General features: G+C 41.7%; 8 protein-coding genes across 9 annotated transcripts; 5 read left to right on the top strand and 3 right to left on the bottom strand.

Annotated features, from left to right (window-relative positions):
- On the top strand, window positions 1–573 carry LOC108029411 (gram-negative bacteria-binding protein 3). Its single transcript, XM_017101644.3, has one exon. It carries the CDS (start codon window positions 49–51, stop codon window positions 541–543), a length of 495 nt encoding a protein of 164 aa, XP_016957133.1. The 5' UTR covers window positions 1–48; the 3' UTR covers window positions 544–573.
- Window positions 574–1157: 584 nt separating this feature from the next.
- Window positions 1158–2025, top strand: LOC108029436 (gram-negative bacteria-binding protein 3). The gene is given in 3 exon segments (XM_050887227.1): window positions 1158–1195; window positions 1250–1345; window positions 1347–2025. Coding segments are annotated over 3 exon segments (558 nt in total). The 3' UTR covers window positions 1771–2025.
- Window positions 2026–3918: 1893 nt separating this feature from the next.
- LOC108029808 (uncharacterized transmembrane protein DDB_G0289901) lies at window positions 3919–5143 on the bottom strand. The gene has a single exon (XM_017102326.3). It carries the CDS (start codon window positions 5047–5049, stop codon window positions 4087–4089), a length of 963 nt encoding a protein of 320 aa, XP_016957815.1. The 5' UTR covers window positions 5050–5143; the 3' UTR covers window positions 3919–4086.
- Window positions 5144–9609: 4466 nt separating this feature from the next.
- On the top strand, window positions 9610–10138 carry LOC108029434 (uncharacterized). Its single transcript, XM_017101680.3, has 2 exons — window positions 9610–9746; window positions 9812–10138. The coding sequence occupies exons 1-2, from the start codon at window positions 9686–9688 to the stop codon at window positions 9946–9948; spliced, it is 198 nt and encodes a 65-aa protein (XP_016957169.1). The 5' UTR covers window positions 9610–9685; the 3' UTR covers window positions 9949–10138.
- An 867-nt stretch (window positions 10139–11005) lies between these two features.
- Window positions 11006–12079, top strand: LOC108029380 (uncharacterized). The gene is made up of 2 exons (XM_017101608.3): window positions 11006–11173; window positions 11363–12079. Exons 1-2 carry the CDS (start codon window positions 11107–11109, stop codon window positions 12028–12030), a joined length of 735 nt encoding a protein of 244 aa, XP_016957097.1. The 5' UTR covers window positions 11006–11106; the 3' UTR covers window positions 12031–12079.
- A 794-nt stretch (window positions 12080–12873) lies between these two features.
- LOC108029419 (bleomycin hydrolase) lies at window positions 12874–14805 on the top strand. Its single transcript, XM_017101660.3, has 2 exons — window positions 12874–13657; window positions 13712–14805. The coding sequence occupies exons 1-2, from the start codon at window positions 13085–13087 to the stop codon at window positions 14606–14608; spliced, it is 1470 nt and encodes a 489-aa protein (XP_016957149.1). The 5' UTR covers window positions 12874–13084; the 3' UTR covers window positions 14609–14805.
- Window positions 14806–15509: 704 nt separating this feature from the next.
- On the bottom strand, window positions 15510–15918 carry LOC108029390 (uncharacterized). The gene has a single exon (XM_017101617.3). The coding sequence runs from the start codon at window positions 15906–15908 to the stop codon at window positions 15573–15575; it is 336 nt and encodes a 111-aa protein (XP_016957106.1). The 5' UTR covers window positions 15909–15918; the 3' UTR covers window positions 15510–15572.
- A 198-nt stretch (window positions 15919–16116) lies between these two features.
- LOC108029391 (uncharacterized) lies at window positions 16117–17164 on the bottom strand. Of its 2 annotated transcripts, XM_017101619.3 has the most exons (5): window positions 16980–17164; window positions 16888–16917; window positions 16646–16720; window positions 16363–16431; window positions 16117–16291 (listed from the first exon to the last, which is right to left on the bottom strand). In XM_017101619.3, exons 1-5 carry the CDS (start codon window positions 17073–17075, stop codon window positions 16217–16219), a joined length of 345 nt encoding a protein of 114 aa, XP_016957108.1. In that variant the 5' UTR covers window positions 17076–17164; the 3' UTR covers window positions 16117–16216. The 2 variants fall into 2 exon arrangements, with proteins under 2 accessions (XP_016957108.1, XP_016957109.1); XM_017101620.3 differs by lacking the exon at window positions 16646–16720 and having other exon boundaries at window positions 16980–17163.
- Window positions 17165–24092: the final 6928 nt, after the last annotated feature.

The following is a 24092-nucleotide window of genomic DNA, read 5'->3' as shown; positions in this document are numbered from 1 at the left end:
ATACAAAAACCGTGTGCCAGTATCCGACACCTCCCAGTTTCGTTCGTGATGTCGCATTTCCCAGTCTATCTGCTCCTGATCGCTAATTTCGTGGGCGGCGGTCTGTCCTACGATGTGCCCAAGGCCACCGTCAAGGTCAATTTTCCGATTGGCTTCGAGGTCTCCATCCCCGACGAGCCCGGCATTTCACTGTTCGCCTTTCATGGCAAGGTCAACGAGGAGATATATGATCTGAGTGATCAAACGTGGGCGGCCGATATAGTGAACTCCCGAAATGGACGTTGGACTTATCGCAACCGGAACCAGAAACTTCGACCAGGCGACGTTCTCTACTATTGGACAACGGCAAGATATCATGGAATCGACTACCACAACTACAACCAGGTTTATGTGGTCGGAAAAAGGAATTCCCAGATACTCGAGGAAAACGACTCGAACGGGGGCTACCAGCCGTCTCTCGGAAACAACCAGAGCAATATATTTCTCCAATTTATTAAACATATCCAAATTAAAAAGACCTCTATAGTCAACATCAGTTATTGATTAATAAATCACTGTGTTCTTTCCGTAAAAGATCTGATATGTTATTTAAACAAGTTACTTTTTAATCTCTTACATTTACATTTAGATCTCTCTCCTTGAAACTATGAGATATTTCTGCACTTACAAGAAGAAACGTTAATCATATCTACCCAATTTTTATAATTTTTAAAAACAATACACATAAAATTGAGTAAAATATAAAACTTTAAAAATTTAACTTAAATCTCCTTCAAGTTTTAAAACAAATTATAGAGTTCAATATACCTAGGTAACACATTTATAATTACAAAAAAATGTTAGCCCAAACCAGGTCTCTCTATATTTTGTGGGAGTTTCTAAGCTAACTAAACAAATTTTTTTAATTTTATCCATACAAAAAAGTTTTAATACTTTGTAGTATTGTAATATCGAAATGTTTTGTTTTACAAAACATAAATTATCACTTTAGTAAAACGTAGAAATTCTGCTACAAAAGTTCTCGGCCAAAAAAATACCACATTTATGGGGCGGGGCTGAAAACTCCTCTTTATTCATCCGCTTTCATATTATTTGCTGGTAAAATATTTTTATTGCTTACTTTCGGGCTCTACTCGAAGTTTCCTGGCTGCGAGGGGATGCACCGGCGGGAAATTTACAGCTTACCGGGGATAATGTACAACTAGACGAGATAAGCTTTGGATGGCGGGCTACAAAACCCGCGTCCCAGTTCCGGACACAACCCAGTTACCATCATGACGTCGCAAACCTCAAAGTTCCCAGTCTTTCTACTCCTGGTAGCTATTTTCTTTGGCAGCAGTCTGTCCTGTGCCCAAGGCCACCGTCAAGGTCAACTCACCCAAGGGCTTCGAGGTCTCCATTCCCGACGAGCCCGGCATTTCGCTGTTCGCCTTTCACGGCAAAGTCAACGAGGAGATGGATGATCTGAGCGATCAGACGTGGGCGGAAGACATAGTGAGTTCCCGAAACGGACGTTGGACATATCGCAACCGGAACCAGCGACTGCAGCCGGGAGATGTTCTGTACCACTGGACGACTGCGCGGTACCATGGGGTCGACTACAACAACTACAACCAGGCTCATGTGGTCGGCCAGGGGGATTCCCAGAGAATCGATGTGAACGGTTCCAACGGTGGTCATCAACCTATTGAAGCCAACGGCCACAGCACCATCAATATATTTGTTCGAAGTTATAGTTTTATAAAGCCAGCTTTATCGGTCAAGAATTAAAAGTCATCTTCAGGCAGGTTTGTTTAAAACATAACAATAAGATTTAATTAGCACGACATCATTTTGTAAGCATACTTGGTTTGTTCTGTTATGGAACCCAAATTATTGCTTCATACATTTTTGTTGGCACTGGTATTTTGATTATTTTATACATACATATGTGTTTGAGATAATGTGTTCTGAATGAATTCGCAACGGATTCTCCCAGTTCCGATGATTAGAAAAAACACCATTATTATTTTATTGATAACAAAATAGCGTATTGCCGCATCGAATAACAGACAAAAACAAGGCAAATTAACAGCGTTTTGAAAAAACAATTTCCACACAGCAACCATGTATTTCAATACCATTTAATGGTTAGTTTTTACAATGGGCTATAAATCAAAGAAACACTTTGTCACAGATACGCAAGTAAGTATCCGGATCATATAAATCATACTGAAAAGTTCCTCTGCCCGCTCATCAGGCGCGTTTAAAGGGCGGCACCCAAAAACTGCGGCCATATATTGGAGCAACCCAAGGACAGCAAAAAATTGCACCAAAGAACTTGACCAGGTATGAAACCACCCTGCCCTCCATGTGTGTACGTCCATAAACAACTGCATAAAAGGTTGCTCTTGGACCATTTAACTTTCCCTCGAGGCTAACAGAAAGGAGATACAACTTTTTGCCATCTCAGTTCCAGTTCAATTTGCCCTTGGTGCGCTTAGGGTTATTTAGAAGTTTCTGTTGCTGCGTGTGTTGAAAGGTCTTCACTTCGGAACAGAGGACGGGCGTGATTTAATCGTCTTGGAATTGGCCTGAAATAATACATTTGGGGAAGGATCTTTCCCCTGATTAGACCAATACTTTCAGGAAAAAGCTAAACGAAAATATAACATTTTTTTACATTTTTATTTGTTAAAATTTATAAAGTAAATTTAAAAAAAAATTAGGTTTAAAAAATTCCTTTATTCGAGTTTTGCTGATTTTAAAAACATTATTTCTTGGAGAGATTTATTCATACCTCATATTTCATATTCATAACATTATAAAAAATTAAAATGATATCAGCATTACTGGATTTTGATCTTTCATGAAGTAGACATAGCATAAACACAGGAAAAGTGCTCATTTTCTCGAATAGATTTTTTACCTTTTCTGTATTATGAAAAATCGTAAAAAGAATGTCTAAATAATTCACAAATCACTATATTGAATTTTAAATAAAACGCATATAATAATAAATTGCAATGAACTAATATATTATTATTTATACGATTATTTTTATTAATTTTGTAGAAATGGACAGCTCTGCATATACCTTGATCCCAAACGACATGCAGAGGAGCTTCAGCTTGCCGATGCTGAGCGCTAAGTATACTTCTTTTATTTTAAATAAGTTAAGCTCGAGAGCTGTTTCACCCTCGATCCGCTCCTGACGCGGACTGCTTTGTGTTAGTTTGCTCTGCCTTGCGCTTGACCTGGCTCGCTGACCGCTTTCAGCCGAAAATCGAAAACCGAGAAAGTTGAGTGTGAACAGAACCCGAGGAATTAGAAAATTATATAACGTGCTTGAGTGTGGCCCGGGGCAGTCGCAAATTCCTGGTATATGAACAGTAAATATATTATTATATGCCTGGTCAGGCCATTTGTCACAACTCATTTGCAGTGCATTAAGCATTTATGCGGTGAGGCGCTCGTAAAGCACTTTTGCAGTTTTTCGCAACCATACATGTGTATGTGCATCTATATATACATACGTGTCTGTACCTATGTGAATTCTATATACCCAGGTGGGCTTGTGTGCATATATCTGTGACGTGAAGGTAGCGGACTAAGTGACGCTGTCAGCAACATTTGCGAACAGTTCTGCGCTCATTTTCTCATTTCGCTTGGCGCAAACTGCCAGCTAGCGGCAAGATTGTGGCAGTTGCAGTTGCACTTGCCCCACCACCACCCACGTGCACCTCCCACCCGCAAAGCCCCCTCACACGGACAGCGGCACATGCTTCATTTAACGCCCATATACTCACACATTGGCCAACGCTTTTCGCATGGCAGGCGCTAAAATGACTTCTGACGACAACTTAATGCGCCGAGTGGGGAAAAAATATATAGTTCCCTTTACCTTCCATGCAAACTGAACACACTTTTTTATTTGCCTCAGGTGGAGAGCACTTTGTGTGCTACTTAAGCTTCTGATGCTTGTGGCTTTTAACCATTACTTTAATTGAACTGATTAGTCTTAAAAATGAAAGTATAAAATGGTTGATTAATTCAGTTGACCGTTGAAACTTGGTCTTTATAAATTCAGTTTCAGTATGATCAGAATTACTGCTCAAACTTCAGTTCCATTACTTGCTGTTTCCGAATTCGACTTCCAGTTACGAGTTCCGAATCTTCCCCAAAGGGGCTTTCTCTGATGGGCCGACCTTCTTTCTTTCTGCTCCATGAACTTCCTTGATGATGGCTAACTCCAAAAGGTCCTCCACTATGCCCTCCGGAAACAAGCCCTTCTTGGTGTTTGTTACTGGTTACTGGGTTGGATTCCGGATCTTCAGTTCCAAAAGTACCTCCACTTTGCCCTTCTAGAAGATCTTTTCTTATTTGGACCAGTCTACCTCCTTTTTCCCTGACCCATACAAATTTTTGGGGAGGCTTTTTGGCAAAAGGCCCTCCACTATTAGCTCCAGAAATAAGTCCTGGAACGGATTCTGGATCTCCAGTTTCAGTAATTCCCAAAGGACCTCCACTATGCCCTCCGGAAATTAGCCCTCCTTGCTCATGGTTACTGGTTACTGGGATGGATTCCGGATCTTCAGTTCCAAAAGGACCTCCACTTTTTCCTCCTGAAATTAAACCTCCTAGAGGATCTTTTCTGACTTGGATCAGTCTACCTCCTTCTTCCCTGATCCATTTAAATTCTTGAGGATGCTTTTTGGCAAACGGACCTCCACTATTAGCTTCAGAAATAAGTTCTGGAACGGATTCTGGATCTCCAGTGGCAGTTCTTCCAATATTTCCTTCAGAAACTATACCGCCTTGATGGCCTCTTTTCATTCTGTTTGGGGTACTTGGAATTTCACTATTAGCACCAGTAACGAGTCCTGGGTTAGATAATGGATCTCCAGCTCCATTAGTTTTAAGGGGAGTTTCCCCGGTATCTAAGCCTCCAGGATGGTTATTTCCTTGATGGCCTTTTCCAAATCCAACGGTAGGAGAGCCATCGCCTATTACAAGTTGTACGAAAGTCTCTCCAAGTACCAGCAGAACCACTAGCAAAAACGACCTCATTGTGAAGCCAGCAAACAGATGACTGATCTTCCAAAAGTTTTGTGTTTTTCTTAAAGATCAGTCAGCAAAACTACTGGGAATAAACAGTACTATGCAAACAAAAGTTAGCAAATAACTCAATGAATCAGATAACCCATCAATCTTTAGCTGACTCGAGCTTATCAATATCTTTGAAAGCTTTTGAGCTTTTGCTCATCTACTTTAAATGTTAATTTTTTGCACTGCCCCACAAGATTTGTAACTTAAGATTTTAATAAATGCTCTTAATAAATTCCAGAGATATTAGTTTCTTGCTCTTTCGGTTTTTATTAAGTAAAATTTTTATTTTAATATTGTAAGAAAGAAAATCATAATTTTTAAATTAAATTACGTCTCACAGTTATTGTAATTTTTTAAATTTTACTACTTAATAACATTTTATCGGAGATACATTTTTTGTACGGTTTGTAGTTTTCGTCCAGCAGGTATTTAAAGGTAAAATCACTCTTATTTATTACTTGAAACTTCAGACAAGTTTTAATATGACCGTGACTCGTGAAAACATATGTCCCAAAGAAATATTTCAAATCTTTTGTTGATTCCCCTGTATGTAATTATTCTAACCGTCGACCTCAAAAAGACCTAACGATAGCAAGCACTCAAAGGAAAGGCAGAATTCTCCCATGAATATAGGTACGTGACCGTTCTGAAACTATTTTAGGAAAAAGGGTAAAATATGAAGCCGCCACCCAACTCCGGAGAAGGGAAATTGGTTAGGAGAAAACCCGTCGCGAGTAAAAAGCAGGCAGAGTGGCAAATTAATTATAAAAGATTCCGCTGCCACCAAGTTAAATATTTTTGCTCAACTTTGGTTCAGGCTGTGGGCGAACACGGGGCGTGGCCGTGGAAAATAAGTTGCCAGTAACTTGACGCACATTTGTCAGGTTTTCCCGTGAAAAGGGGTTAGTGGGCGGTGAAGTGGGTTGGATGAGAGCTGCCAGTCTACAGGTGTCTTTTCCCAACCGGAGCGAGTGGAATTTTGCGTTAGGTGTTTCTTGTGTGTGCGCCAAGAGGCGGTGAGGTTGGGAGGGGCTGATATATGGCTCTTTGAAATTAGTCCAAGTGCAAAATGTCCTGAAAGGAAAAAAATGGAGCGAAAATGGAGAAGAATTGCATAACTTTGTCAGGCTGATGTCGATGATGTTTTCCAAGGAGCGTAAAACATATTTAACTCGGATGTTACCGGGAAATGACCGGCATTTTTAGTTTCATTCCTTAAAATATTTTCATTTTTTATCAATCTTTGAGCTTTATTATTTATGTGTCGTATTTGAAGTGCAATACTAGCTGGTAGTTAATTTGTTAATAATTTAATATTTTAATTGGCCCTCAAAAGTTGGCAACAGACATCCTACGTTCTCGTGCCTTTAACGAAAGCCCATTACCTCTGCTATTTCCTGTGACGCCTTAAGTACTTTACGAAAAGCGACCGAATCTCTGATAGGCAGCAAACTATTATTATCGGCTTCCATCAAATTAGAAACTAATTTATTAGTTTATTGGTTCAAAGTGAGCGAGCAGATTGCCTTACAGCCTCCTCTCCATCACTAAACAACCAAATTAGGCTCCGTGTAAATAAATTTGCATCTGGAGAATGTAATTTGAAGCGTGTACATTTGAAAACACTCGTGTTGCTTTCCTGGATCATAACAAATACATACATATGTACCCTGTACATATTCCCGGGCTGTGTACTCAATTAGCATTAATGAATCCTCATCCTCTTGAAGGTGATGCCTATAAAGCTCGCCCTAATAATTGAATTAATGTCGCTTCGCTGACGCTCACTTCGCCCCAAGTTGTTGTTTACTTATTAAGCTAATTGTGTTCATTAAGACCACCTGCCTTTGTGCGAGTACTTTAAAACTCGAGATTGTTGCCATTTTCGATTGATCAAATGCACTTTCCGTGTCTCCAGCCCCCCTCTCTCTTCACCCGACACTGCCCTAACAGTGGCTCACGTCGCAAGTCATCTGCAGCAGCCCAACATCGTCGTCTGCATTTCAAAATCACACACAAAGCATTTGCCAAATGCGAAAATGCAGTCAAAGTCGTGCAATATGCAGTGTCCCCTAACCTGACTCATCCACCAACATCTTCTAGCCCCATCCTCATCACACTCCCCAGCTAACAAGGTTACACAGCGAAAAACGTCTAAGACCTTTTCATAAGTCGTGTAGGATTCATGCTGATCTGACAAGAGCAAACTCTTTCCACTATAAATATATTCTATAAAATTGTATAGAAATATTTATTATATCATCTAAGATATTTCAGACAAACAGCATATGGGTTTGATAAGCTTTTCAGAAATTTCTTTCACAGAAATGTTTTTTAAATATTAAAGTTCTTAATTTGTTCTTTGATGCAGCTGATTTAATGAGATAAATTAAATAATTATACGCTATGTCACAAAATTTTTTTTAATATTGTAAGATTCTGAGTAGAACACTTTAAACCCTTGATTTCGGTGTAGAGAGATCACCCTCGAACACACTTTTTGTGATTGTTCAGTCAGCCGTTGATAGAGACATTGAAGAGAGACCGAAAGAGACTTGGGGGTGAGAAAGAGAAAGGGGGAGAGAAAGCGAGAGAGAAAGGGAGAATCAAACAGAGGGAGAGAGCAAATACCTCTGGTGCTATTTTCTAGTTGCGCTTTGTGGAAATGCTTATTGTTGCTGGCGCTGCTTACCCCCTGAAACTGTTGGTATATTTAGCATCGCAGACGCAATTTATATAAAGTTTAATTGATTGGAAAATCAAATCGATTCGATTCGCACTGCAGCAGCAGCACCAACAGCAACAATGGACACACATTTGCCTTTGACCAGGCGCAGATTGTGGGGGAATTCCCCTGCAAATCCCCAAAATGGAATCCGACGCCCGTGGCCGACATACAAGCCGTATTTCAGACTCAAAGTCGTTTATCTTGCCGCCGATTGGAAACATTTCTGATCTTGGTTTTTCAGTTGGGCTAATGTGAGTCGCACATAAATACAATAAAGAAACTCCGGGGAGGCAATAAAAGCCAAAGCGACACATTGCGGTTAAATTAAGCTTCTTAGCCTGTACTTGACATCCAAAATTGAATTACAGTATCAGTTAGAACAATGCTATATACATGTAACTAAACAATTAAGACAAGTTAAGGGACATTTTTCCTTTGAGCAGTGCGAAAGTCATTAAAATCCGATATGCAGTGCTGCCATATATACACCTGATTATAATTTTACTCAGAAGATAAACCAGTAAAAAAGAATTTTCCGAAAAAAGTTACTCGAACTTATTCTGGATTGGTCAAAAACGTAGTAAGTCTTAAGATTTCATACAAAACTGAAATATTTTCGGCTATGATTCTTTTCCGTTGCCAAACTTTTTTTTTAACAATTATGGTAAAATTATAATTTAATTTTAAAATCAAGTTTTTTGTTAAATTTTGTATTTCTACATATGAACTATTTAAAATTATGTCGTTCTCAAATAACAATTGTAGCCCCCTCGCATGTCCCACCATCAAGTAAGTGAGGTAATTAGAGAGGAACTGCACTCATTTTTACTCCTCAGTTTTTTAGTCCCCCTGGTGATGGTCCAACTTTTAGCAATGCATTTTATTTCCCACTTTACAATTGCTTTATTTCACCAGAGTCCCCCGTCCCACTGTCCACCTAATCCACAGGCACTCAAACGACAACAAAACGCTTGTCATTAACAAACAACGCAATACCTGTTTAATTTTTATTGTGAAACTTGCCTCGGCGAGAGCTTAACTTTTCCCGATGCAGTGCAGCTTGGTTTCAGAAGACCGCCCACAATAGACCCACGATAGACCCACTCAACGACCGGGGACCATGGATAATGTCAATGGCCGGGATCCGAGCCGGGAGCGAGCAGTTCGACGATATGTTTAATGGCAGTTGCAATGAAAAAAGTTTACGTATAGCAAAGCAATTCAATTGAAAATAATTAGACGTAGCCACATGGCGAAACTTCTTAATTGCCAGACTATTGTGCGTTTACACTTAACGAAACTTACTTTACGAAACTGTACCTATTGGCAAACATGTACCCTGCAGAATATATATATAATATAACATATATAAAAATAAGCGTAAATTTATAAAAGTATTTTATGTTATAAAAGCATGAAATACACAGTACTTCAATTACTGAAATGGATTTTATCGCATAGGTCAAAATAAAAAGTGGTTCCAATAGGAGGTATACTTTAGGATTTTTATCATTCGATATTTTGCAATAAAAGATGTGAAAATAAATAAAACTATTAAAATATAGAATAGGTTTGCGAACATTATGATAGATTCACGTGTGAGTGCATTCTACTGTGGTGGAACGAGGGTTTTCCTGAGAATTGAAAGAGTGCAAAGAACAGAAAATTGCATTATGCATAAGCCGCTAGAGCTTTGACCATTATCGAACCCCTCCACGTAGCCAAACATGGGCAGCGAAAGAGAAAGAGAGACTGGACAATCCAAGAGATACGAATCGAATGAGCGGTGGAGCGCGACTTGCCGGTAGGTGCCGTATAAAATAAGTGTGTCCATATAATGCTACATCATTGGAACTCCTCGCCTCGAACATGTTCCCCAGTCGGCAAATCGCGGTGTTTTTGGTTTGCCTTTGCTTCGCCATTCTCAGCGGTGAGCACTATAAATATACCTTTTTGCAATACATTTATATCTATATCTCTGTATCTTTCCCGAAGTTCATGGCAATCCGTGGCGCTGGGGACCTGGCTCAAATAGGGATCATCCCTCTGGTGGACCCGCCTGGAATGGCGGAGATCAATCCACCGATAATATAATAATACACCAGAAAGACAAGGGCAACTGGCACTACTAACCAAATGAGAAAGGCGTGACCGCAACCAATTCGAGATGCATTTTCCAGTGAATGTTTAAATCATTTTTAATTTATTCTGCATTTCAACCGTTCTTCCCAGAACTTAACTCGGCGGATACAATACACTCCCTTAATGGCAATACTCATTGAAATATATGTTTTTTAAATAAAAAACATGTTTATTATTTTACACTTTAGTTTGATGAAGGACAGGTTCTACTAGATCATATTTTATCGACAACTCTGAGTTAAAAATAATTCTCTATTAACAAAAAAACTGTCAAAAACTATATCTGTTTTCTAAAGTTGCAGGTAACATATTCACAAAATTATTCGAAAGAAAAAATCGACTTGAATGAAACAACAATCAAAAAAAATATCTATATAGCTTTTGTCTTTAATAAGGCTTGATATCTGTTAAAGAATGGGAATTGAGATCCTACATTTTTTTATGTTTAGAACGTTTTTCGCATTGAAGAATGTTTTGGTTGTGCAATCTTAAGTAATGCGTAAACAGGCCTCAATGAGATAACAAAGGTGCGCTGAACCCGAGTCCGAAATGCATCTAAAATTCCAGCATCTTCTTCAAATAAATTATGAAATCAAATTAAAATGTAAGCCGTATATATAGGTATGTCAAAGGTGCATTTATAAACTGATAAGCCTCATGGTTTTATTGATAAGGCTGAAAACCAGTTTAATGGGAATATTTCGAATTCCCTGGCTTTACCGTCAAAACATTGTATACTCGTGCTAAAGGTATTAGTTTGCGACGGCAAATGCAAATTGCACCCCGCCCATCTGTCCGGCTTGTGTATATACCAAACGTGCGTACTGCTGAACTGGCTAAAAAGCTTTCCCGGTTTCACACGCTCCTCTCTCTCAATCCGCTAGAATCGGGCGTCGATTGGCAAGCCGGTGACTAAGTGCGGTCGCCGCTCAACCGCTCAACCAGTAAACAAAACAAACCCGTCGCTGGCAATTCCCCGGGATTGCACCGCTGACCTCCTCCCGGCCTTATCTGCCTTTGGGCGAGAGTACTGCTACTCAGAACCGACCATATATAACGTATAGAACGACGGCGACGTGATGAACTAATATTCGGTGCGCTCGTATAAATAGCTGACACTTGACTTGGCTTGGTATAGTCAATGTAAAATGGGCTCGGGCACTGCAACTTGGATTCTACTGGGCCTGATGGCCGGCATCGCCTCTATGTCTAGCGGTATGTCTTTCTTAAAAATGTCTTAAAAACCCCAATCTGGTATAATTTAGATGACAAAAAACACGAACTCAAGTTAGAACTGCAAAATACAAGTCAGAACCGAACACAGATTTAAGTGGAAGGACTTGAATTCAAAAAGTTGATCTGTGTTGCTAAATTGCATTGTTGATTAATTGCATTGATCTACAGCTGCCAATATTCCCCGAGCCGAGGACCAGACGATTCTCCAGAACAATGGGAACACTTTCCTGTCGAACGGAGCTGGGCAGATCATCCGCGGACCGGATGGCAGGACGGTCTTGATAGGATCCGATGGCCGCAGGATCATTGCGGACGCCGACTCCAGCGAAGAGGACATCTCCCAGGACTATGGACACGGTGGAAACAACAACGTTATCATCAACGGCCAGTCGGGCTCGAGCATAATTCAAAGCAACGGGCACAGCTTCATCTACGGAGACGAGAGCCAAGGCAGTTACATCAACAGCAACGGACGCACTGTTCGGATCATAAACGGAGCCATTGAGCTGAATGAAAACGGAAAGGTTTACACCTTCCAGCCGAAAGCAGCAGGTGTGAACCAGAGGGAAACAGTGGACATCAACGGACAGCCGGCTCAGGTGGAGTACTCCAATGGAGACATAGTCATCGAGCTGGCCGATCACACGGTGGTGGCCAAGGTGGCTGGACGCACATTCCTGGGTGACCGCTACTCCTTCGACAATCGCGACAAACTCGAGGCAGAGGCCAAGAACTATGCCCAGCGCATCCACCAAGAGGTGCAGGCCAGTCTCAAGAAGACCATGGAGGATATCCGAGCAAATCTGCAGGAATCCCTGGGCAACCTATTTGTCTAAGATCAAGTTACTGTACAAGAGCCGCACGAAATAAAGCGCATTATCAGCATTTGCCTCGCCTTTGATTCTGAGAAATATTTATAACCTAAACGGCTTCGGGAGCTATTGTATCTGGCAAATGCAAATTCAGCAGTGGGTGGCTCTTAACCAAAATCCCTTGATTCGCACTACCTGGGGTCAAAGGAGTGTGGGTCAATTACCGGGAAATGCCTCCCAGCTTAGGTTATGTGATTGATTAGCGGGAAATTCAACGTACCGGCGACTTAGGGCCCTTAATTCTAACGCTTAGTTAGGCAGACCAGACAGTTGGGGCGTTTGGCTATGGGAATACAATTACCGAGCTCGTGGCGGGAGGGACAAGGACCACTAGAAGCGGTCTCACCTACTGATCTAATATCTTTCCCTTTCTGTACTCGATATTCCTAAGTTGTATTCGATACCCAGTTGCAACGTGAGTGAAAAGTGGCAACGCACCGCCCTACTCGCTCGCTGCCAGAATCTCGCAAAGGACAGTTCTATATATTTTGTAAAACCTAAGTTGACAAGTCGAATGTGAATAAAGCATATCATACTATTTAAGTCAGCGTTATCTTTTCTAAGAAGAGAACCCTGCATATATGCCCAGTTCTTGGTGCTCAGAAGAGGGGGTTTTCTAGCAAGCTGTGGCCCATGTGACCTTGCCTTGCCTTTATTGGGTTTCCCCAGCCAACAAAGTGACTGCTTAATTAACGGCCTTGATCTTTAATAGGCCACAAATTGACAAATTGTGCTACAGTAGAAATTCGATTATACCGAAAAAACGAGGGCTTTCATTTAACACCCGGTATGATGTTTTGATGATTAAAATGTTTAAAGCAGAACGTTAAAAAATTCTCTGTGTAGGAGCTTTGAAAAACATGCCACATTCGCAGTTCCAATTGTCAAAAATCGTTGTATCTACAGAAGCATTTGGCAATTGACTTATTCGTGGGCTTGACACAATCAGTAGACCGGTAGCACTTGCACCCTTAGACAACAGGTCTAAATTTGCAGTGCCTATTCTTGGATTTCCCTAATGCCAGCCGCAGCCGATGTTCTGAATGCGAAAATGATCTTTCCGCTGAGCGAACCGCAGTGGTCCGCCTGGTGCTCCGCATTCTACGAGTCTCCGCAGAATCGTCTGGCCCAGAATGTTTGCACCGCCCGAGATCCCATCAACGTGTGCCTGCGACCCGAAGCGGACTTGTGCTCCACAGTGTCCGGCGACAAAACATGGCACGAGGTGGATACGCAGGGAAAGGGCACCACTGGCGGTCCAGGATGGATTTGCACGGGTCTGGACGTGCTGCGCCAGGGAATGGACAGAAAGTTGCCGCTTCCGGCGGACTTTGAACTCTCCGCAGCGCACTTGTTTTTCTGGCACAAGCTGGAGCGATGCAACTACTTCTTGTGGACAACTGCTGATCTGCTGATGCAATGCGAACCGCTGGATGGGCGCTGCTTCCGGCACTTCATGAAGAGTGCGGTTCCAGATGGCGGCAATTGGCAGATGTTCGTTAACTTGGTGAAGAAGTACGGCGTGATGCCCAAAAAGTGCTACCTGTCCAACCAGCGAACTCGACGGATGAACATTATGCTGAGGAGCAAGGTCATTAACTTGATCCATTAGCAGAAATATCTTATAACAATGATCCATTTCCAGCTCCGTGAGTATGCCAGTATGCTGCACGCCCAGTTCACTTTTGATGGCGATGGTCACAGCCTGCCGAGGCTCATCCAAGAAATGATTCCGAACCTCTTCAACGTGGTGAGCATATGCCTGGGAGAACCTCCCGAGGTTTTCACCTGGACTTTCTACGACCACAAGAAGCGCTACCAGAGCCTGAATAACTTGACATCAATGCATTTCTACGAGGTGATGGTGGCATGCACCGTCGATCTGGACGCCTTCGTTTGCCTCGGCCACGATCCTCGACTATCCTCTACTCCCCAGAGAAACTACCAGGTCACCCACAGCTCCAATATGATGGGCGGCGAGTCGCATAAGTACAACAGCCAATCCATGGAGACCATAGTGCAGGTCATAGTGGACTCCCTGGTCGGCAATAAGCCCGTTTGGCTAGGCTGCGACCTGCGCAGCGTGTTTTGTTCCAAGACTGGACCTTTAAGTCTGCAATCGCATAGGTTTGCTTTGATGTTTGGTTTTGAGGTAGGTGACTCTCTTAGCAAAGCAGAGAGGCTGCTCTACAAAGAATCCCGGCGGGATTCTGCCGTGCTGCTCACCTCTGTTGGTTTGGACTCTAAGGCACGGCCCGTAGAATTCCGAACAATTAGCGCTTCTGCCAATGGCCAAAGCGAATCCACCGGAACCCTTAATAAAGCCGACGAAACTGAGGAAAACACAGAAAATGAGGAGGGGAAACTCAAGAAGTCGGCAAAAAGCACGGGCATTGCTATGGATGCTGACTGGCTGAGGGAGTACGGCTTCGAAATTGTGGTCCACGAGAGATTTGTGCCTCCTGGAGTTCTACATGCCAGCCGAATGCCAAAAACCACGCAGTTGCCTGCTTGGGATCCCATGGGAGCCTTACTTAAGTAAAATATATGGATTAAGCCTGGAACCTTAGGACTGAAGAAGCAAAGTCAACACTAGCTCTAGTTCAAGTACAAGGACTCAGCTAAAAATGTTATCAAATTTGTACATACTTATGACTTCGACTTACAATTTGACAACGAAAGATATTTCATTTACTACTGTGTATAAAAAAGCCGGATTATATGGGACTGATCAGCGAAGGAATTGTCTTTTACTTTTATATTCTATATATTTCCGAAGATTCCCAACTGATTTATAAAAAGGCAGACAGGTAATAAGGTCTATGAAATGAACAAGAGTGTTGATAAAAAATTGAATTTGATCTTGTTAAAAAAAGAATTACGTTATACCTGAAATCTGTTTTGAGTATTTAAATCTCAATAATACGATCAATTTAAGGCTAAAGTCGATTTCCTCGATTTAACCGATACCTTTATCTCTGTAGATAATTTCTGTGTAATTTCCCCAAAGATTACTTTACCAAAACAAACCTCTTTTCACCCCAAACACGACACTTTGAATACGTATGGCATCGTTCCTTATAGTTTTTAGACATAATTCATGACATTTTCTGGAATAGAATTAGTCCGTAGATCCTTAAGCTCTAAACAATTGAAAACAAGCACATAAAGTGCCTCGTTTTGCACTTCCCTGTGAACTCCTGTGTAAGCCGCCAATCGCTTGTATAAAATTATTTAAAAACCCCGCAACGTTGTGTCATTTGTTGTCTTCGGCACCGAGGCGCGACCTTCACTAAGTTTTCGGGAATTGCTCCTACGTGCCCGGCATGCCTAATTAGGCATTAGGGAGTTACCAGTGAGAGTTGGCCAGACGGCAAGTGTTTCTTTCGACTTAGGGGATTTGCTCTAAGGAATTCGCCTTTGCATAAAACAAAAACAACAAATTTAATCTTTGACTTTAAGGTCAGGCGTCTTTATTTAATTTGCTACAAGTGCTTAAAATAGGTCTACCAGATGCGTCTGCCCTGGTTGTAGTATCCGGGATATGGCTGTGCATATCCGGGATATTGAGCGGGAACCACCTGCTCCACGATCACTGGCTGCACCACGACGGTCTTCGGCTGAAAGAGTTTGCTCAGCAGATAACGTGGCCGGCGTATGCTGTTAGAGATCTGGTCCGCCGATGCCGATGTATCTGCAGATCCTGCAGCTGATGGACTGGCCAGTGCAGCAGCATACTGGTTATCAGCTGGCAGAGCAGCATTTTTATCGTCGTTACTAGGAAATGCCAGGACCATCGCAATGGTGAGGCTGCTTAGCAGGAGAATGGCAACGAACTTCATCTCAGGTGTGTTGTACGAACCGAACTCAAAGGTGAACTGATTGCCAAGGGGTCGTGCCCATCCCTTAAATAGCTGGAACAGGTAGGTCAGGCAGCCCTTTCTACCTGACCCAGGATTATAGAACCTCATTACTGCAGCAGCTGCACTAGGCGATTAGCCTTTCAGGTTTCTCCGAATCATATTGGTTTATGGCCCAAAGAAACTCGGATTTTGTAGTTTTTGGAATGCTTCTTACTAGGTTTATTAGCTTCGATATGGTTCCCATTTACATGCACAAACGCCCAACAACTTACTATATTCAGGTATCTTTAAAAGAGGAACTGTGGTGGTGGTGGAAGACCGTCTGGTGGAGGAGGCATTCCGGGGGGAGCCTGACGGCGTTGCTAGATGGAAGACGAAAAACCTATTAGTTCGAGATCATTCTTCATGAATTGAAACCGCCATGCACACTTACCCTGAACTGTGGAGGTGGTGGCGGATCCTCATTGGCCACCAAACTCTCCTCCAAGGCATCACGGCGAGACTGAAGAAAAAAGGATTAGGTTAATAAACAATTATTGTCAAAATTATCTTATTTTATTTAAATAAACATAATAAACTAAGCTGGACAGGATGAGACGAGAATATAAGTTTAACATATAACCATAACAAAAAATAAAAACCTGTTCAGAAAACTAAAGTTCCTAAGGAAAAGGACATCCAATGCACAAATGTATAACCCAAGACTACGTTCTTACTCGGATTTTGTGGGGATGTGGGGGTTCGTTGCCATGAAGACGACCGGATTTCATTGCGGGGACATGGCGCCTTGCCTAGAAGCAGGCATTTAACATAAGTTTGAATTAAGAGGGCTAAATTGTGAATGCGACGCCAGTGCAACGTCTCGGCGGAATCAAGTTGACTCATCTGCTCTGGGTCCTTTATTTTTTTGGGGCAATGGTCTTAGAAATCGTTGGCCTTCAGCTTGACCTTTACCTACCCGTTTGAATAGACCGACAAACTTGGGTTCCTGCAGGGACGAGAGAGACGATTAGACCCGTTCATAGGTCACGGTTAGCCACCGAATCTTACCTCTGCTCCGTTTCGGGTTCCCCCGCCGCGTCCTTCGACTCCAAAGAGGGCCAGAGCCACAACGTAAATAACCAAAACAACGCAAAATAGCTTCATTTCCGAGCTGCCACGTTCCTACGGCTCAAAAAAGTGTCCAAAGTGACCCGGTCGATTCGCTTGGGGTTCGCTGTTCCGTTTGCTGCAACTTCGGCTTCCTTTTATACCCGGATAATTCCACAGGTATTGCATTTAATTGCCTTGTTAGGAACGCTATCCGAAATCTTGTAAACTTGCGGCCGATACATGTCGCGCGATATGGAAGAACACGTTGATGGCGTATTTAATTATTAATTTGTAAGATGCATCTTGCAGATACATCGAAACACAAAAGGTTACCGCTCGAGTGAAAACTTAAAAATTATAGCATGATCAAATTGTTCTATCAGAGTGAATGCAGAGAGAAAATTTGTTAGAATGTAACATTTCTATGTTTCAGCAAAGGAATGAATTCATTGCGATTATTCCCGTATAGATCTTCCGATTTGTCAGTCACATCTTTAATAATAACGGAAAATATAAAACGTGGCGAAATATTGCCAAACCTTGTGCAGTTATTTTTCGTGGCCGAAAGAAACAAACTTTTCTCAGTGCCGCAATTAGATTGCATCTAGCCAAGGTGTTACACCGAATTCGCTTTACAGTTGCAATCTCCGTGTTCCGGCATTATTACGGTTACAACGTTATGCAACAATCTGCTACCGCTCCCGCATCGCTCGCCCCTCCCGCCCACCGGCCCTGCTAAGGAGACAAATGATTCAGCGTCTCGCGCTATTTTTCATTATTTCCGGTTGTAAACGCCACAATGCGTCCACGTTTGCTAAGCTTTGCATAATTCCGAATTATAACGCGCTTTGATGTCGCCGCGAGGATCTGCCCGTCCTTGTCCCACTGCCCCCTGCCTCTCGCTCGCTCCCACGTCAAGTCAAATAGAAGTGCAGGCGACAACGCAAAAAACCGTCAACTGGTGGCGGAGAGGGGGCAGGGAAAGGGGGAGGGCGTGAAAAGAAAGTACAAAAATAAATAAGCGCACTTTTTTCTCATTTCCGTTGCTTACTTTGACGTGTTTAGTTTTTGATGTGCACACTCGCACTTCCTTGGGAGAAAGGAACGAGAGTGCACTGGCAAAAATACAACATCTTTCGACATTTTAATAATATATATTTTATTTTTAGGTCCTTTTATTAGTTTCTATTTTTTATATTTTTTTGTAGAATATATTCATAACACACTATTTTTGCGTTGAATCTAAAAACGATTGTCGATATTGGCTATCCGAAAATACGATCGCTTAAGATATAATTCAGTTCCACAAAGAAGTAATGGTTTTTAAAGATGGGTATCCCAAGTCAAAGACTATAACTCTATAATCAATATCCTATTTTTTTATGAGTGTGTGATAGATAGAGGAGGGAGAGGCGAGGCGAATGATTAAATTCGCCGGCTTCATGGACAGTACTCTCACTCTAACTCCTTCAGAACATCCTTTCGCTCTGTCTCTCTCGCCCGCCCGCCGGCCATCACACTCCCTCCAGATACAGCTGTCTCTGTCGTCGGCGCTTCCTCTCTTTGTCTGCGAGGAAACTTTTCTCATTAGAAAACTTTTACTATTTCCGCTACTCAACGCCAAACGCAAACAACAAACGACAAAAATACGAAAAGCATAAAAAAGTGCCATGTTCGAAAGACCGAAATGCGTAAATGTGTTGTAAATAAAATGCTTGATGCGCCTAAAGCTCTAAAAATGTGCTTCGGCAAGTTTAAGTACAGTGTTGGTTCGCAAAGTGCTGCCAAAAGTGATCGAAACCTTTCGACTTTTAGAGATCAGCCCTGCAACTAGAACACTATTAACCCACTGCACTATTTCTCATAAATTGTAAAGAAATATGTGTCTTACGAGGAATTAATAGCCAGAAGAAGTGATTCTGAGCACCCTACTTACTGCTGAAAGCCATAGAAAGCTATATAACAACATCAGCAACAGAACAGCCATAGAGGCGCCTGAAATTTCACTTTATTCAATTTGCGAAGCCAGGCTAAAACGCTGCTTGAAAATCAATAAATCAGTTTGCTCAGCTTACCTCAGTTTCAATTCAATCAGATTTTGTTATTTGATTTTACCTCTGCCTCCGCCTGCGGGTGACCCCTCGCCCCCACGCCCCCTCCGCCCAGCATCCGCCTTTCTTGTTCTTCCTTCTTCCGGTTTCCTGTGCTTGCAGCGCATTTCCTTCAAGTACTTCGCATTTGCTCTAATTTGATTTTGAGCGGCAGCTTCTTGTGCGATTGCCGCTGCCAGGCAGGCTGTCAACTGTCGTCGCGAATTTGAAATGCTCGCCCGTTTTGAGTTGCAGATATTGATTTCGAGCCGAGGCTAACTGCTGTACAGGAAGTGCCTCTGTTGCCGAATTTCACTGCAGCACCGTTCCTCAATTTGTCGGATTTGTCAACTTATCGGGGAGCTATAAATGGCATAAAGCCATTTGCCGCCAAGGGTGGTTCTAATGATTGCAGTCTTTATTTGTATTTGTGTTTTTATTAGTTTTTTGAATTTCCCTAAGAGGTCCGCGATATAGCAACAGATCTAATATCCTTGACTGGCTACCCAAATAGGTCTTAACTAGTTAACAAATCTGAAGAACTCCCTGTAGTTGTAATATTTGATTTTAACTATATTTATATTGAATGAAATGTAAGTAACTTTTGGATGACAATTAAAACTTAAATTAAATCCACACTTAAAATTTAACAATAAAATCTTCCCCTTATTTGTTACAATTTTAACAATAATTTAATGCCTTTTATTTTCCTCAAACAAAAGCCCGGGAGTAAAAAGTTTTCATTTCAAACGGCAAAATATATGAATTCGGACAGAATAAGCACAGCCAGCTCAATATTCATGGCAATTTACTATTACCACTTTAACGGCATTAATGGGAATGAAAAATTCAATTACCACCCGGGCCATTAGTAGCCCATAGATCTGATGCTGCCATTTACTGCGCCATAAGTAGCCAGTGAAATTAATGCCCGGCTGCCCCAATTGACAAAGTGCCCGGCCCAGGCCGAGCCATTGCGCTAATGCAAAGCATAAACCAGGCAGCCGGCTGCCCGGTGAAATGTGTTTTACTCGTCGATGCATATTCGGCAGAGCGCCCAGGGAGCAGAGCCAGATCCAGGACCAGATCCAGATACCCTCTCGCAGCCAACTGTCTGGGTAATAAGTTCAATAGGGAGCGTTCAACTGCGGAAAGCTGCATCACGTCGCCGGCAAACGAGGGCATCACGGACCGGATAATGATCAACGAACTGTATACGTTTCCGCAATCGTAGTCAAATCGACAAACATCCACACGGAGTGCAGCGGCTGGCTCGACAGCTCCTTTCTGCTGCTTGGTGCTCCTTGCCGCTCCAGGCTGCTCCTCGTGGCTCCTCCTCCCGGCTCCTCCGGCTTCCTATTGCTCCTAGTCGCTGTCTCTGGGGACTACTCTGCATCGGAATGGCATCGAGGCCGGGGAGCTTTAGGGATGTTGCCCAAGCAGCTTATGTCGCTTCGCTGGGCAACGGCAGTGCCAACAACTACACTGGATGAGAAATCGCTCGAATCGACAACATAATTTCAATATTTATTAGCCTTAACAAAGCTATAAGTCATAACGAGAAAGAAGAATTTAAAGAAGATCACACAATATGTTCCCTTCTTGATAGAGTGCCGATGGAGTACAAGTCGTTTAAGATTAAAAACCTTTTTCTGTAGATGGTCCTTTCATCGGATTATTCGAGTGTATTCTTGGACTATTAAACCACCATCATTATAAAATTACGGTAATTATTAATTTTTGGTAAATTTTTATCTATATAAGGAATTGCACTTGTAAGAATAAGAATTATATAGTTATTAGAATTATAAAATAATTACACTTCGAAACTTAATGGCCATGATCCTCTTTAAACACATATATAAAGGCTTAAATATTTACATCATTCTAAATAAGAAATCATTTCCGTCACTTTAGGCTTAGGACCTTTCTTCCAGTGAACGGTAACCAAGCGGAGACCCAGGAGGTGGCCAGCATCACACCCACTAGAATATTTTGCATTATTGATAAACTGCTTTCTCGTAGTCGTCATCGTTGTCGTTGTCGGGGCAAAATATAAAGCAGCGGCAAAGAATATTTATGACATTGCCATGCCCCAGCAAACACTGTAAAAAATACATGCATATGTATGCAGACCAGTATTGGCAGCCAGCGGAGCGGACAGACAGCTCGGCACGCCCCAAAGCTCGAAACGTGTCGGGCATTAAGCGTCGGAACGTGTGTAACAGGCTTCCTCAGGAGCACCTTGCTATGATAATGGATCTCCATCTCTCCAGCAAGTGACACAATCACTCGATGGGCAACGGATGGCCGAAGAAAAAGTGATTGCTATTTTACCAGTGCGTCACTTATACAATCCAACTTCCATAAAAGCCTTAACACTTTCAAATAAATTCAATCAGATAGGCAAGTAAGAGTCAAGGGCATTAAATGCGAAACCAGAAACTAATCAATAAGGGCTTCAGTTTCACTGATAGGTTTTATATAATGTCAGGATCAACCTTCAAAAAACTAACGATTCCTGAAATCAATTCTGACGACTCAACATGCCCGTAAACTATTCGGGGTCCCCACGTGAACCGGTTCCATAGCTCTGAATTCTAAGTAATATGGATTAATTTTTATCCCATTTGCTTATGACTCTTTTCAAGGGGTCTCCGCTGTTCCTGAAGCATTGCTCACTGGAGTCGATCCCACAACATATTTGATTCTGTTCCAGGGGTCTTTTTAGAAAATTTGAGCAATTTAATATTGTAATATGGTATAATTAACTGATCCATTCATTGAACTCACGAAGTAATATATGTATTCCTCCTCCACAGCACTGAAATAAGTTTCCCATTTCGGATCCAAGATGACGATGGCTGCCAGCCAGGTGCTGCTGCTTGATACCCATTACCACAGTCTTTATTGAGAACCTTATAAAAAACAAATTAAGACGATCACTTCACTGACAATGTTCATTTTAAAGTCAAAAGCTGATAAGCTCGTTGCGATTTTTACACCCCGAACGGCGAAGAAAGATTTTTCTCAGCAATTATATAAACTTTTCTGTTAAATGTTCAGGAAAAAGGAAAGCTAAAATTTCGAGGTAAAGAAAAATGAACATTAGCAATGACCATTAATGAACATTAATACCCATAAGAAGATTCCTTTTAAAAAATAAAAAAGACAAGAAAGAACAAGAAGGAACGCTCTGGTCAGATGCTACACATTAATTTGTTACCCAATTTATAAATAAAATACAAAAAATAAATACTTAAAGTTAGTTTCGACTATTTCATTATATAAATATAGCACTGTAAATAGCCAATATTAAATACGGCTTTTAAGTTTAAGTATTATGAGATATACAAAGGGATATACCAAACTAAAGACCTCCTTCCCATAAGCAGAGATTGATAGGCTGTCGGCCCAGTCGGACCTGTACATGTACATTTTTTTATGGAAATGGGCCGCCATTATGCACAAAGTCCATTCGCTTTTATTAAGGCTGTCCTAAATTTTACGAACCTCCAAAAGGCCCGAAAAAGTCAGCTGTGCTGAAACCTTCTCGACCGCTTTTCTAAGAAATTCCTATGGAAAAAGGCGAGGGAAATTCAGGGGGTCTAATTTTTTCGGCCTGACCACCTGAATTTCCGTCGCCTTTTTACAAACACGAAAACAACGGCCACACTTGCTGTTGTGGCAGGCTCCGCCGTTAACACAATTATACGTTAAAATCTAGTTTTATTTTCATATATACAAACTTCATTAAACAATAGTTTTGCTATAACAAACATTAAAAACAGTTTAAAACGTCCTTTTTTTCAAATTCAAGGGGTGGACAAGGATGGCAAGTGCACTCGATAGCACTGTTGCATCCCTGAGTTGCAATTTAGCATTTCCCTTTTCGGAAACTGAAAAAAACCAGTTTAGACCAATTGGATATCAAAATTTGTACCAATATTTTTTTTACTTATTTCTTAAACTAAAATATATATTTTTTTATATAATTTTAAAAGTCATTGTACGTTCACATTATTATTTATTTTAATCATTATTACTTGGGCAATTTAAGAGCTACAATCTGCTTATGCTTTTATATTTTTTATATTTTGTTTCACTTACAACGTTAACTAATTAGGTTTTATATAAATATAAGTTTGTCTTAAAAACAAATTGCTTTGCAGCCCCATGAAATTTCCCAATGGAAATTATTGTGGAATGCCTGACGGTCCGACTGGGATGTCACTTTTAAGATGCCTTAAAGTGTGCAGTAATAATAAAATGTCACTATCTATCGAAATGTATTAACATATATGGTTGCGTAATCATAGGTGGCGGCCTTTTGAGAGATTAAAAACCATAAATTGTCGTAAAAAAGCTCGCATGGTTGTATTTGATTTTTCAAGTTATCAGGCAATTCTTGGGGGTGTAAAGCAAAAAGGAAGGCATGCGACCGAGACGAAAGGCGCCAATGGAGCGTTTAACGTCTGCTACGCAGTGCTTAGGAGGACAGAAAATTATAAAGCTACCGGGTTGCGAGAAAAGGGACGAGGGGCGTGGCCCGGGCAGTTCCAAAAGCATTTGCCAGACCAATTTAGCGTGGCTCCAAACTCTCAACTCGGCGCACAGTGAGTGCAAAAAATGTGTGCTCGTTGCGTTGTAATTGCATTTGCTATTGCTTTGTTGTTGCCTACAAAAAAGCCACCGCAACGAGGCGAGCGGGAGCGAGAAAAAGCTAACGAACGGGCACAAAGGACCCTCACCGCTCCCAACCATACGACATCGTCGCGACACCATGGGACACAGGAGTAAGGGCGTAGGACCGAAATTGGGGCGTGGTCCGTGGACAGTGCGTCTCTGTCTGGTAGCGCACACATCACGTAGCGAAGTTGCCGCAACTAAAACTTCATCAATTTGCCTTGTGAGTCCTCGGAAACTTTTTGCCCGATGTCTGCCGTGCGTGAGTGCAAGTATGAGTTTGGGCTGCCATAAG

The sequence above is a fragment of the Drosophila biarmipes genome, chromosome 2R (assembly GCF_025231255.1).
Source record: "Drosophila biarmipes strain raj3 chromosome 2R, RU_DBia_V1.1, whole genome shotgun sequence".
In the NCBI taxonomy this organism is placed as follows: Eukaryota; Metazoa; Arthropoda; class Insecta; order Diptera; family Drosophilidae; genus Drosophila; species Drosophila biarmipes.
Note: the sequence above shows the minus strand (reverse complement) of the source record. Positions and strands in the feature narration are given on the sequence as shown.

What these genes read in the sequence shown, in the direction of transcription:
- LOC108029411 (XM_017101644.3), top strand. Translation starts at nt 49, where the DNA reads ATGTCGCATTTCCCAGTCTATCTGCTCCTGATCGCTAATTTCGTGGGC.
- LOC108029808 (XM_017102326.3), bottom strand. Translation starts at nt 5,049, where the DNA reads ATGAGGTCGTTTTTGCTAGTGGTTCTGCTGGTACTTGGAGAGACTTTC.
- LOC108029434 (XM_017101680.3), top strand. Translation starts at nt 9,686, where the DNA reads ATGTTCCCCAGTCGGCAAATCGCGGTGTTTTTGGTTTGCCTTTGCTTC. An exon ending in TTGCTTCGCCATTCTCAGCG is followed by an intron (nt 9,747 to 9,811) that starts GTGAGCACTATA and finishes TCTTTCCCGAAG; the next exon opens with TTCATGGCAATCCGTGGCGC.
- LOC108029380 (XM_017101608.3), top strand. Translation starts at nt 11,107, where the DNA reads ATGGGCTCGGGCACTGCAACTTGGATTCTACTGGGCCTGATGGCCGGC. An exon ending in CATCGCCTCTATGTCTAGCG is followed by an intron (nt 11,174 to 11,362) that starts GTATGTCTTTCT and finishes ATTGATCTACAG; the next exon opens with CTGCCAATATTCCCCGAGCC.
- LOC108029419 (XM_017101660.3), top strand. Translation starts at nt 13,085, where the DNA reads ATGCCAGCCGCAGCCGATGTTCTGAATGCGAAAATGATCTTTCCGCTG. An exon ending in ACATTATGCTGAGGAGCAAG is followed by an intron (nt 13,658 to 13,711) that starts GTCATTAACTTG and finishes ATCCATTTCCAG; the next exon opens with CTCCGTGAGTATGCCAGTAT.
- LOC108029390 (XM_017101617.3), bottom strand. Translation starts at nt 15,908, where the DNA reads ATGAAGTTCGTTGCCATTCTCCTGCTAAGCAGCCTCACCATTGCGATG.
- LOC108029391 (XM_017101619.3), bottom strand. Translation starts at nt 17,075, where the DNA reads ATGAAGCTATTTTGCGTTGTTTTGGTTATTTACGTTGTGGCTCTGGCC. An exon ending in CACATCCCCACAAAATCCGA is followed by an intron (nt 16,432 to 16,645) that starts GTAAGAACGTAG and finishes TTTTTTCTTCAG; the next exon opens with TCTCGCCGTGATGCCTTGGA. An exon ending in CACCACCTCCACAGTTCAGG is followed by an intron (nt 16,292 to 16,362) that starts GTAAGTGTGCAT and finishes TCTTCCATCTAG; the next exon opens with CAACGCCGTCAGGCTCCCCC.